Genomic DNA, 12,813 nt, shown 5'->3' with positions numbered 1-12,813 from the left:
ACATTTGTACACACGCTATTAAAATCCCATTCAGCTTCTGGCAAACAAAGGTGACTTCAAGTTTTTAAATTGTAATGAACATAAGCAACTTTAGCACAAGCAGAAGATTTGCCAAGTACAGTGTTCCTTCTGGATGTCCTAATATAATCCAATTTCAGTTCACTTGGATTCTTTCTGGTTTGGAGCTCATCAATGTGCCATTTCACAGCTTTAAAAGGCTATAGTTTTTCTGCTGTCGGTAAAACGCCAGCAATAAAACATGCAAATCTGGAACACTGCACTACTACAGGAAGCCATAACCACAAACACTGGCAATTGAAGGAAACATAAATCATGCGCATATAACAACTGTCTGAGCCCTATTCAGGCATGAGTGAAAGATGGCACTGTGCAGATCTGTGCGTCTGCTGGGCTGTGTAATGCCGTGTTGATTATTTTCCAAAGCCTGGGAAAATAAAACTGTCAGACTGCGTAAGTCATAATTAATTGTAATTAATGGAACCAGTTTTGCTCTAATCATCGCATAAATCGCAGTCATTTCTGGTTAAGAAAAAAAAAAAAGAAGTCACGACTCACACTTTGTAATAGATGGCTTCTCTGAATACATTTTGGGCATTTAATCATCTATGTAAATGGGACGCATTACTTGGAAGTGATTAAAATAAGGGAAATCTAGTCCAAACAAATGAGAACGATTACACAACTAATGGACTTCCTGCTAGGTCGTAAAAGTTTAGATTCAGCAGCTCTGAGCTGGACTGAAACAAAAAAGCTGACAGGGAGCGTCTCATTTCCAAATTTGTAAACACCACAAATAACTTAAGTCAATAAGAAACACAGTGGGACACTAATTACACACTATATGAAATTTATTCCATTGGTAGTAATGTACAAGAATTATAAAGCTGGTTTGCTTAACATCTTACTGACAGTTCATACTGCTGTACATATTGTCCATCAAATACAGGCCTGAGCTGTTCTCACAGATACACCAGGAGCTTAAATAAAACACAGTGGACAAAAACTCAAAGGGGGGGAGGAGGTGGACGAATGAGAAAAATGGAAATCTGAACACTTCCTCTGTATAATGTTTAAAAAAAAAAACAAACACTGATACAATAACTAAAATCTAAACATTTCAAGGGCCAAAATGTTAGCATCCTCATGTGAACTGACATTTGCTGCCCTTCACTGACAGTTTTCAGATGCACAGGCTGATCTCACCACAGCTTTCAGTTTTGCTCCACTAGATGTAACACATGCACTCATATTATAATTAACATGAGACCAATTGCTCAGCATATTCTGAATAAAGCCGAGGAAACAAAAACGTGACAAAAAGGAAAAAAAAAAAACGACAGATCATTCCTGATAGAGACGAGTGTGTTAAAACCCCCCGTCAACCACCGACGGGTGCAGACTGACCCCCCATCCTATGACGTGCTAGCAGCTGCCCTATGTGGACCCTGTGCCCGGTCGCTCTCACTCCTTCCTGCGTTTCTTGTCGTGGTAGTCGTCCTTGGAGCGGCTGCTGGTGGAGGGCCTCTTGGAGCCGCCGTGCTGCTTGGCCTCCTCCAAGAACTTATCCAGACCGAAGGGATCCTCTTCAAACTGGACTGGCCCTTCCCTCCTCTGCCCATGGTCAGCACCTGAGAACTCTTTGTCTGGAACAAACCTGATGGTGGACGGGAAAGAGGACAGAGGACAAAGTGTTGAAACTACATGCTAATTGCAGGTTGCTTCCTGTCCAAAAAAACGTTTTCATGAGAAGAAATAAAGGACTGGATCCGCAATATAGGGTACTCCATTATACTTATGTATGTCTCAGAGGATTCCCTTAAGTCAAAGATTTTCTTTACTATGTTGTGCACAGCGGTGTAACACCCTGCAGCCAGCCAAACATTCCTAGAGGACAATGACAAGCTGGTGACTAAACATATGGGACAAGCTATGCTCGGCTAGTAGAGTGTGGCACTGCTGCCCCAAGGACAAGGGCTCCTGCTGGGACATCATGTGCGCGCTTGCCTCGTGTCTCAAAATAAAGCCAGAATGACCTCAAAATAATCCAGGCTTTTATTGGGATTTTCTGTAATTAATATTGAGGAGGTTAAAACTGAAGCAGCCTCATAACATAAAAATATAACAGTCAATAAAATTGAAGTGTTTTCAAACAAGCAATGGCGAACATCGATCGTTTTTTAATGCACTTTCTAGAGTTGTGTTTCTAAAATTGAAAGAGGCTGGTGCCACCATAGAAAAATGAAATTAGCACCATAAATGTGTGTTATTGATTCAACATAAACAAGTAATTCACAGTACCTGTTGTTTGCCATGAGTGTGTCAAAGTCATCTGTGTAGGCGTCCTTGTCTATGTTCTTGCTGGGCCGGTAGATGTTTGAAGCCATGTCTCTGCCGCCGCGGAACGGCTGGTCATACACGTTGTACGTCTCATCCTCACCACCAGCGAAACCACTATCCATACCCTGGAAAGACACGACGACAGAAAGGGAAGAGTGTCTTTCAGAAGATGTGTCAGTGTACAACAAGGTGATGTTTTTACGGGACTTTCTGCATGCGAATAAATCTCTTTTCTGCTTTTTGCTTCCCTTTTGTACCCAAGAAAAATACATTTGTCCTCTGGGTTATAAGGTGTTTTTTTGTCTTGTATCTGGGTATCGATTTACTCAATTTCATGAAATGCTGCTCATCTATCAAGTTTGTTCTGCCGCTGAGGCTTTCATTATCACCCCTGATGCAGGAAAAAACAAACCACTGGAGCCTGTACCACTTGAGGCAAACACTGGGAGCAGTGGCACTCACTGTCTCCCTTACCTTAACATATTGTAACTCTCCTTTCAGAAATGTGTCCTCATGCTGCAGAGCTGGACATTCAGTCTGTCTACATACATATTGATATTTTTCTCCAGTCAACATAAATCATCTCAGTCTATACTGCTGCAGTAAAGTAGCTGTAACATATTCTGACCTTGCTCTGATTGAAGAGTCTCTGGTCGTACTGGGCCTCACTGGCAGAGCGAGGGTTGGGCACGCCAAGAGCGATGAGCTCGCTGATGTCCCTGTCCTGGTCCCTCTGCAGCTTCGACCTGGGGCAAGAGAACAATGTCTGAAATTTAGCAAAGACTCAACGCAAAAAAAGAATGACACAAATACAAAAAAAGAGCTGGAAATGAATAATACTACAAATCTATTAACATTGTATTGTTGGTGGTGTGGCATCAAAACTCTGAAGTCATAAAAATCGTAGAATCAGTGTTGTGTTGCACAATATATAACAAGATTTTGGCTACCAACCCGTCTACCAATGGGTGTAACATAAGGTAACTTCTAAAATTATATATTTCCAAAAACTCCCAGGATTTTGCAGTTACGGCTTTCATTTATGAAGAAATATGTGTAAGGAATGGAAGTTTTTTTATGAAGTTCTTGGTGACATTAGCATCTCGACCGTCCTTCAGCAAACAGCCATTTCAAAGTTAAGTGAAAGGTAATTTTAAGATAACAAGGTTTCTGCTTTCTGACAGCTGGAATTGTGATTGTAATGAGCTCTCCCTCTGAATTTCAATTCCTGCACTCCTCCAGAGACCCGCGCTTCCATCGAATGACAACCTGACTTCACACACAAACTGATCACACATCTCACATGCACAAACAGTGTGTGGATCACTGCAAGGACTACTGCGTGAGTAGTCTGCTGGATCCCGCTGCGTTTGTTCAGTATTACTGCTGGCCCCATGAATGATTCAGCAGCGAGCGGTGCATCTGTGTGTGCATATACTGAGAGGAGGGGTGGGTGAGTTCACATGCAGTGTGTTTAAAGTGCGTGTCCAGCACCTCTTATCAGGAGCAGCTCTGGAAATGTTCCTGTCGTGCTGTCTCTCTTTCCTTCTGTCATGGCGGATCTCGTCACGCTCCCTGGCCTCACCGTCCTCGCCACCTGCCGCGTGAGATGGGTGGAGATGGATGAATGAGGAGGAGGGAGAACGGGGTGCAAAGAAACAAAAAGGACATTTAAAAACAAACGAAGAAATAAAACCCACATGAGTGGAGGAGTGGGAGACAGATGATGTGAAATGGTGCAGAGGAAATGATATGAAACATAGGGACAGAGAGAGAGAAATGAGAAGACAGGTGAGGAAAAGTGGAGGTGGGTTGTAGGTGATGTTAAGGATAATGAAAAAAAAATTGGAAGAAATATGAGGCAGGGGACTGATACACACTGTCAGCAGTCAGAGAATTTTCACCAAAACATTTTTAAGAAGTAATCCAGAATTTCTGATTCAGTGTGATGTTTTCCAGTCAAAAACAGGAAACACAGCATTGATTTTTCTTCTAAGGTGTATGTAAATGATCAGCTGGGAAGCACACACATCATTTCACAGCCTACTGGTCCTGTCAACACTGGCAGGGTGAAAAATGGTGCCATCACTTATGCCACTCATGCGCCAGATTTGGACAATACTGACAACAGAGTCTGCTGCACTAAAGTACAAACACACACACACACACACACACACACACACAAACATGACAAAATAATCCTTATCTTCAGGACTCACCTTTGTCTCCATGACTTTTGATCCCTGCCCTGCGGTCTCGAGCCATCTGGGCCAGTTCCCTCAGTTTCTCCTCCTTCTTTTCCTTCTCCTTCTGGGCCATCTTCTTCTCTACCTGGGCTCTCATCTCCACTGCCTCTCTGGCCTATGGAAACAATCAGCATTTCAGTATATAATTTAAATACGGGTTAAGAAAGGTACACATTTTATGCAATGAAACAATTCTGGGGCGATTGTGGTGCACCTTTCTGTCAGCAATGTACAGCGCCTCAGCCAACTTGGCAAAGTTTTCATTGATGTGAACTGTTTGCAGCCCCCGACCATCAGCAGCCAGGCGTTTGTCAAGAGGAATGGTGTAGCCCTGAAAGATATTAAGGACATTGAGGGGAAAAAATTAGCAGGGATTTTTAAAAAAGGCAGTAGGATAATGAAACTGGAATTACCATGACAAGATCTAAAACTCTGATGTTTATCAATATAACCTAACTAAAAAAAAAGCCTAGAAACACAAATAAGCCTGCAAGACTTACTCACAATGTGACATTCAGATACAAAAGTAAAAGTCAAGTGCACCAATTAATTCTGGTGTCATCTTACCTTTGCGTTTTTCCAGTTGGAGATGCATGGAGGAATCTTCCACTCCTGCTGCTCCTTTACTGTCATCTACAACAAAAAGGGAGAAACTGTCAAACAGATTTTTCAAGCAATGCTAACAATGACATTTTGATTCTTCAATGCAGCATGAAAGCACTGGAATGTTTCTAACATTTCTGCAAACTGTACCTTTCTGCTTGGGGAATGCATGACAGGGGCAGGGGGAGAAGGAGGTCCTCGAGGAATCTTCTTGTTGATCCTGAAACATAAAATTACACTCATCAAATCTCTTCATTTTCGCCAGACTGAGGTGGGTTGGAAAATACAGGAATTGAACAGATAAATCATTACACAGGAAAAACAGTCAAAAGGAAAACAATAAATTGTGACCCAAGTTTAATTTGACATTCTGGTCAAAAATGACTTCTTTATAATACCAAGATCCAATTTTAGACATCTAAATATATCAAAGGGCAAATGTGCAGTTATTACTAGAATTATTCATTAAGATTTTCAAGGGAATTTTGCTCAAGACAGAACTTGAACAGGTTATGAATTACATCCCACCAAAGTGTTTCAATTGGGTTTTAATTGTTTAATGTTTCTTTTAAATCCTTCTGCGTCTTACTACTTAATTCTCACTTAGATGTCCTTTGGCTACTACTTCATGCTCAATTCAGATTAGCAAACTACAACAAGCACTCTTCACACAGAAAAAAACACATAAAAACACAATGAAAAAAATGTAATACTGACTTTATTAACTGAAATGCCTCAAGTTCCAGAGTCAGACACATGTTTACTTACTTGAAACGTGGAGGTTCCATTGGATCTTTCTGCATTTCCACCATGCGGATCACCCTCTGTTTGGCCCCTGAGTTAAAAGCTACTCCCTGCTGGGATGGGGTGTACCTTAGGGAGAGGCAAAAGGGGAAGAAGAAATGTGTCACCATGTGTAAAACTTCTACCTTCACCAAATACATAAATAAAAGTGAAAGGGACGACCATTTAAATCAATAAACAGTATGTTCTTAAGAGTTTCATGACGTCATATGTCACCACTGGGAAGCTTTCTCATCACTACCATAAATCCCACGTGATGTTAGCATTAAATGAACTCACATTTGTAAAGCAATGCAGCTCTCCCTGTTGACTTTCTGTGGACTAAACTTGTATTGAAACTGTGTTCAAACTGTGATACATACCTGATGTACTGTGCAGGAGCCTGTTTGTCTGCTGCTCTTACAGGCATGGCAGCAGCGATCTTCTGAGACACCTGCTTATCCAGAGCAGCGCGGGTCTTCTCTGTCAGCTACAGATGACACAAGTTTAGATGTAGACTGATTAGCAGATTTACCTCATTCAAACTCAGTAAAATTAAAGCAAAAATTGAATAACAGGTGGTCACAAACAATTCTGACTGAGATTATGGTGACACACTGTTTTAACACTTTCTAAGTTGGCAAAATTTACTTAGTTCTGCAAACACTGAATGCTCTCCTTAGGTATATGATGTAAAGCTACACGATCCTTAAGAAGTCAAATCTATAGTGCCGGGAATAAGTCAACCTGTCTTTCCATGAATGCACATTGGAACGTGGTTTACCTCTTTCACAGCCTCCTCGTCAGGCTTCTGTAGTTCTGGAGTGTCTTCATTCAGAACTTCCTTTGGGAGAAGGTCTGTGTACTTACTGAAGACCACCTGCAACAATGAAAGATGAGAAAGGCTTAGAAATAACTAGCGCAACAAGCAATGACTGCAGAATTTGGCAAGTCATGTAATGTCATATCACTTGACATTTTAAGGTCATGTGTGAATGAGTCTTTTAACTGTATGTTGAAAGTATCCTTGCTGACTGCTGAAGCAGTCTTTTGCCTGTGTACCTTATCCTTGGATTGGCCTTGCCTGGCAATGGCATCATACTTGATCTTTCCTTCTGCATCCACCTGCACAGCCAGGGCATTGGAGGTCTTCTTCTTCCTACCCATCTCCAGAGGAAACTGGGCCACATGGATTTCTGGGAAAGCTCCTCCATCTCCAAAATCCTACAGAGACACAGATTTAACAGCAACAGTGAGGTGGTGTTGATTAGCCTTTAAAGACATAAGTGTGGGACATCAGACAAGAAATATCCCCAAACCACCACCAAATATGATAAAAACCCGTCCGAGCCGTTTTAGCACGCTTTACCTCAAGTGAACGAGGCACCCAGCCTTGTCGATGTCCATATGGAGGAGGCTCTCTGCGGGACGACACCAAGGCGGTGGAGTAGGACTTCTGAGCCCGGAGCCTCTCCTCTGCCTCCAACTGGTCTTGAGACAGCTGGGTCGGCGCCGGTAAAAAGCTGGACACATGTAATAGCCATGTAAGTCCGATTGTTTTGTACAACAGCACAACTGTTGTAAGCCTTAGCTTCCGTTAGCCGACAGCGGCACCGAGTACCCTCGTTGTTTGGGGGGTGTTGAAACTGTTAGCCAGCTAGCAAGCAAACAAGCTTCATATCGTTACAATTTTCAAGTACCAAATTGAGGTACGTAGCTAGCACATCACTACCACACAGTTGATAAACGTGTTGTGCCCACGGCTGCGTGCCGCTAAACTAGCTAACGCTAGCTAACTGTTAATGCCAAACGTTTAGCATTAGCTTACGACATACTGTTTCAGCTAACTGCCATTAGCTGATGCCGTTAGCTTTGATTAAAACAAAGAAACTATAGCAGACAGACCAAAAAAATCAATCTGAAGTCTTGAACGCAATCTCTACACCGTACAACATAAAGTGGAAGCGACATATTATACAAGTGATGATACAATAAAAACACAAAAGGCCTGGTCGCTGTACTCACCTCGTCAAAGACATTTTCCCCTTTCTTCCTTAGCAATGGACTGCGCATGCGCGGTGTAGGCTCGACTGGACGACGTAGTTTTACTTCACCTTTTCTTGTTATTTTAGATATGTATCCTACATGATTTTACTGTTTACGATTCTCTTCGTTTTGGGATTAAATTACTCTCTTGTTTTATTTTTTACATGTATTATTCAACAACATGAATTTATGCTTTGACAATGTGACATAAAAAATATGCCAATAATAATCAGAATTGCTTCGAATAGAATAGACAGGACCATGTTAGGGTCACCATCATACTGTTAATGTAACTTCCCACCAAAAAACTCTCAAACCTCAACACCAACTTGATTATAACTTAACCCCAAAATGTCATTATGTCAATATAAGTCAAATTCCAAAGTGTTTCTCGTAGTTTTGCAGCTTACAGTGGTGCACAATGTACTAGTAGGGGAATGTAACATCCCTTCAAGAAAAAGGAAAATGCAGCTATTATAGTTAGGAGAAGTTTCAGCCTCTTCTGACAAACTTAAAAGTAATTTAACATAGCAGTTTGTATTTCCCTGCATAGTTTCTCTCCAAAGTGATAAATCTCACTGAAGACTCTGCTAAATTGCATCCGAGTAGCTGAGGAGACTGGCAATATAGCAAACAGAGCAACAAAGTGCAATCAGCAAGAAACTCACACAAGTCTTTGCTTACACACACTCTCAGCAAATATTATTTCATAATCCATTCATAATTTATTCATAAGTCATTTCAAGTTGTTTCATCTTGAGTTGCAAGCAGATCTCTGCCATAGACTTGATATCCACAAAATTAGAAGGGAAAAGGTTTTTTTTTAAAGAATAGGCCTTTTTTTTTCAGTAGACGTTTTGCCTTGTCATAGTCGGAAAAGCACAGGCGTCACTAACAACAATAACAATGGTTCTATTGTGCTGTGAAAGTGTGACAGTGAGCCAGCATGAACAATGTCAGTACACTGAAACTACTTTCATTCATTTGTTATTTACACCTGTGCTGTGCTTCTGTGACACAGAAGTAATGGTCGCAAAAGTAACGGTTGGAAAATGTTCAGTATCAATAGATCAGTCAGTCAGTGAATAATGCTTATTAAATCTGGTATTGACACCTAACACATCTAGCATATAGTGTCTGGTATTTTAGTATATTTTAATGATAAACTGGAATAATTTCATAAATGTTAATATTACTAATAGGACTGTCCACAGTGAGCAGCAGCAATCTCTATTATGCTAATTTTGCTTTCTTTTTAATTCCAATTTCACTTGTGTGAGGGGATTTCTGTGCTTTTAATCTGTGCTGCCCACTAATGGGAACTTGTGTCCTCTCTCTGTTGTTTCTGACTGGAATCCCTGTGTCATGTTAGCCAGGACACACACATGTCTATTATATTGTGCTGTGTTGCAAGAAAAGCAATTGCAAATGCAAGAATGAAACAAATTTGCCTCTTGATAGTAAGTTTTGCAAATTGCTTACTTTCTAAATACTAAAAATGTTCACGTATTATCATGACATTGTAGCACTGAGTCCCCCCTCGGCTGCAGCACACATCCTTGCAGCCTGTCTGTGGTTTACTACATCGGGGAGTGTGACTGCTCTGAGCTCCTTCTCTCTTTAGAATTTAGGTTTGAAAAGGAAGGACACAGGGCCATATCCTCGTCTATTCTATTCTCAGGGCCACTGATAAGCGCTTGGTTGCTCCACTCCATACCAGGGTTTCTCCTGTTGTGCAAACATTGCTTTTTTTTGGCCACTAACTGATTCTATCTGGTTCCACATACAGAGTAATGAGGCAGCATAAGCAGGAAGGACAGCCAACATTATCTTGTGCAAAATGGCTGGAAGGAAATCCTCAAGCTGCTTCAGTCTCGGTTGCCAGTAAGGCATATATGTTTCCCTTGAGACCACTAAACACTGGGAGAACATAAAAGCTTGCAAAATGAGTTTTGCTGTGGAATAGGAGAATTATGTAATGTCGCCATAATAGACCCTGCTGTTATGATGAATGTGATAAATATCTTGAATCGGGCTCTCCTGCCATAATGATCAGCAATAAAAGTGACATCCCTTCTGTGAATGACTTGTGCTTGTTGGTCTTCCTCCTTCGCTTTTCTCTGTCTCTGCCTTTCTGTGCGTCTGCCTTTCTTTCTTTCTTTCTTTCTTTCTTCCTATGCTAATACTTTTATCTGGGTGTCTGCATCTTTTCCATCCCTGTATCTCCTCTGTCTCTGTTCCCTTCCCATCTTTCTTCCTTCCTCTCCCTCTGTTTCTCGGAGGAGGAGGCAGTCTGTCAGTCTCTCAGCAGAGACGTGGTTTATTAATGTGACACAGGGTAAAAGGACACGTCAGAGGAGATCAATCACAGAGCTACGGCACGGGACAAGAGAGCTTTTAATAAACCCAATCATCTGGGTGCTTCTCTTTTAGGCCGTGCCTGGCATTTGGCATTGAGGAGCTCTATACCATTCTGTGTGCCCCTCCCTGGACTTGCTGCAGGCTCACTGATGGAGCGGGCACCGATTCACTCAAATGAAATCACCCTCCAGGGAGTTTGTAAGCCGTGCTTTAGGTTTTTGAGTGTTTTCTTCAGGATGGTGGGAGATGATTGAATTCCGTTTTTTGGAAACATTTGATACACTGGTTATGTCATATTCCTCACCAGCAGCCTTATTGAAAAATTCATTGAATTTCCTTGAATTTCTCAATGGGATCCTCTGAATGAAATGTATAACCTGTGAAAAAGTCTCTTGAGTAGGATTTACAAATCAAAGACGAGGGCTAAGGTCAAGGCTAATTCTCTTTTGACTGAGAAGCAGTATTTGGCGGAATATACCCATGAGCTGAAGGTCAGACAATGACAACACAGAAAAGGTTTTTCTCATCATGAGGCCAGACTAACAATGGGAGGGGCATCCACGTGCTTGTGGCAGAGGGCTTTGATGTGAGCCGACATGGATGTGGCAGAGCTACCGGCTATGTTAATGCTCCCTGTAATAGAAGTGTGTGGGGCTGAGGAAGGAAGCACATGCTCTGCGGTACCTCATCACATGCCCAATCTCCAGAGTCACTGCAGAGCACGGAGGGAGCACGGCAAAGAGAGATCAAAGAGGAGGAGAGCATCGTCAGATTAACAGACGCATAAGCAGGCATCATTCGCCCTTTACACTGATTGTTACAAGTTTAAATAGGCCAGTTCATACTTTAATAATGTGTACACATGTAGCACTCCAAGCTAAAGTGATGATCAGCTAAGCTACATAAACAGGAAGTCACTGTGGCATCACTAAACTACAGTTTTAAGACAAACAATATATTTAACTTGACTGCTACTGTTTTGTAAGGTATTTTGTGTTATTTTTGAGAATTAAAATTTAATATCCTTATTTATGTCATTATTAAACAGCATTTTATCAAGTGTCAGGTCAGTTATGTCCTACACATTCCACAGTGCATCTTTTACTTCTTATTCAAAATGGATTATATATTAGCAAACTAAGGTTATCTTTGCCAGTTTATCCGGTAAACTTTGCAGTACTTACGCCTGGCAGTTACTGGGTGTAAATATTTCGAAACAGCTAATCTCTACATAAGAATTAGTTTGTGTGGTGCAGATCATTTAATTAAGTGATGCCTATTAGTAAACACTTAAAGGACCAGTGTGTAGGATTTAGTGGCATCTGGTGGTGAGGTTGCAGACTGCAACCATCTGAATACCACTGCTTGCCTCACTGTGCCTGCTAAAACACACAAAAAATGTGAAGGCCCTCATTGGAGGCAGCATTTGGTTTGTCCAGTCTGGGCTACCATAGAAACATGGAAGTGTGAGATGGCAGACTTTGTGGAAGAGGACCTGCTCCCTCTGTAGAATTAAAGAGATCAATCTAGGGTAATGAAAACAAGGTTGTTATGTTTAAAATGAAAACATAATCATGATTATATCCCATTTATGCCAATGAATCCCCCTACATCGTACACACCGGTCCTTTAAGTTAGAACTGGTTTAAGTTTGCACTTAAGAAGAGCAGGTGCGACCAGCTCCTACTCAGAGAACATTATGTCCTGTACATGCACAGCCGTATAACAGAAGTCTATGAGGCCTGTCCCTGTGAATGTATGTTCTTCATGTATGAGGTCTTCAGCAGTTGTTAGAGTAGCAGGGACAGCTTGTTAGAAGGCCATTATTTTTCCTCTAACAATGTCACATTCCCCTTTCTGCCAGGGCAGTGGCTGCTAGTGTCTGTGATGTCGAATCTCAGCCTATAGAAAAACTGCATATATGTCTCGTGCAGCATGGTCCCCCAGTCTCCCTCATTATCGCCCTTGTTTGCTTTCTTCTGATTTATTATACAACCTGTGTGTGAGCATTAAATGTAGAATGAGAACTTTTCTGAGACGGACCTTCGGTAAAAGCAAGTGCTGTGTTCACACTTTTTAAAGAGCTATGGTGAATAGGGAAAAGCTGAATAATATGTTGTACTTGTAGACACTTCCCTGAAATGCAAAATGACGGAACCTCCTGGGCTTCAGTGCGACAGAGAAATGAAAATAAGCATTTTTCAGGTCCATTTTAGTGAACCAAATTAAACCTGAACTAATTTAAATGTCCCTGCAGTAATTCCTGAAAATAGCTGGGGATGACATTTACTGTTATTTCCTTGTGAGAGATTATTTGTGATTACCCCTACAAAGCGAAGTGAGCAGAAAACAAACATGCAGTGCATAATCACTCTACAATCAAACATCTCAGTGTGGCTGAGTTATTGGCAACCAG

At 41.4% G+C, this 12,813-nt stretch overlaps 1 protein-coding gene across 1 annotated transcript; it reads right to left on the bottom strand.

The window, feature by feature from the left end:
* Positions 1–847: 847 nt before the first annotated feature.
* snw1 (SNW domain containing 1) lies at positions 848–8,060 on the bottom strand. The gene is made up of 14 exons (XM_070987900.1): positions 8,016–8,060; positions 7,360–7,513; positions 7,053–7,214; positions 6,775–6,870; positions 6,374–6,480; positions 5,976–6,080; positions 5,358–5,427; positions 5,172–5,237; positions 4,819–4,935; positions 4,578–4,719; positions 3,853–3,955; positions 2,987–3,104; positions 2,320–2,483; positions 848–1,675 (listed from the first exon to the last, which is right to left on the bottom strand). The coding sequence occupies exons 1-14, from the start codon at positions 8,027–8,029 to the stop codon at positions 1,483–1,485; spliced, it is 1,611 nt and encodes a 536-aa protein (XP_070844001.1). The 5' UTR covers positions 8,030–8,060; the 3' UTR covers positions 848–1,482.
* Between the last annotated feature and the right edge of the window lie 4,753 nt (positions 8,061–12,813).

This window comes from Chaetodon trifascialis, chromosome 19 (genome assembly GCF_039877785.1).
Source record: "Chaetodon trifascialis isolate fChaTrf1 chromosome 19, fChaTrf1.hap1, whole genome shotgun sequence".
Classification (NCBI taxonomy): domain Eukaryota; kingdom Metazoa; phylum Chordata; class Actinopteri; order Chaetodontiformes; family Chaetodontidae; genus Chaetodon; species Chaetodon trifascialis.
The sequence above is the reverse complement of the archived record's forward strand: the minus strand, read 5'-3'. Positions and strand labels throughout refer to the sequence as shown.

Coding starts and splice junctions, on each gene's coding strand:
- snw1 (XM_070987900.1), bottom strand. Junction 6,081..6,373: donor GCTCCTGCACAGTACATCAG/GTATGTATCACA, acceptor CCTCTCCCTAAG/GTACACCCCATCCCAGCAGG. Junction 5,428..5,975: donor ATGGAACCTCCACGTTTCAA/GTAAGTAAACAT, acceptor TTTATGTTTCAG/GATCAACAAGAAGATTCCTC.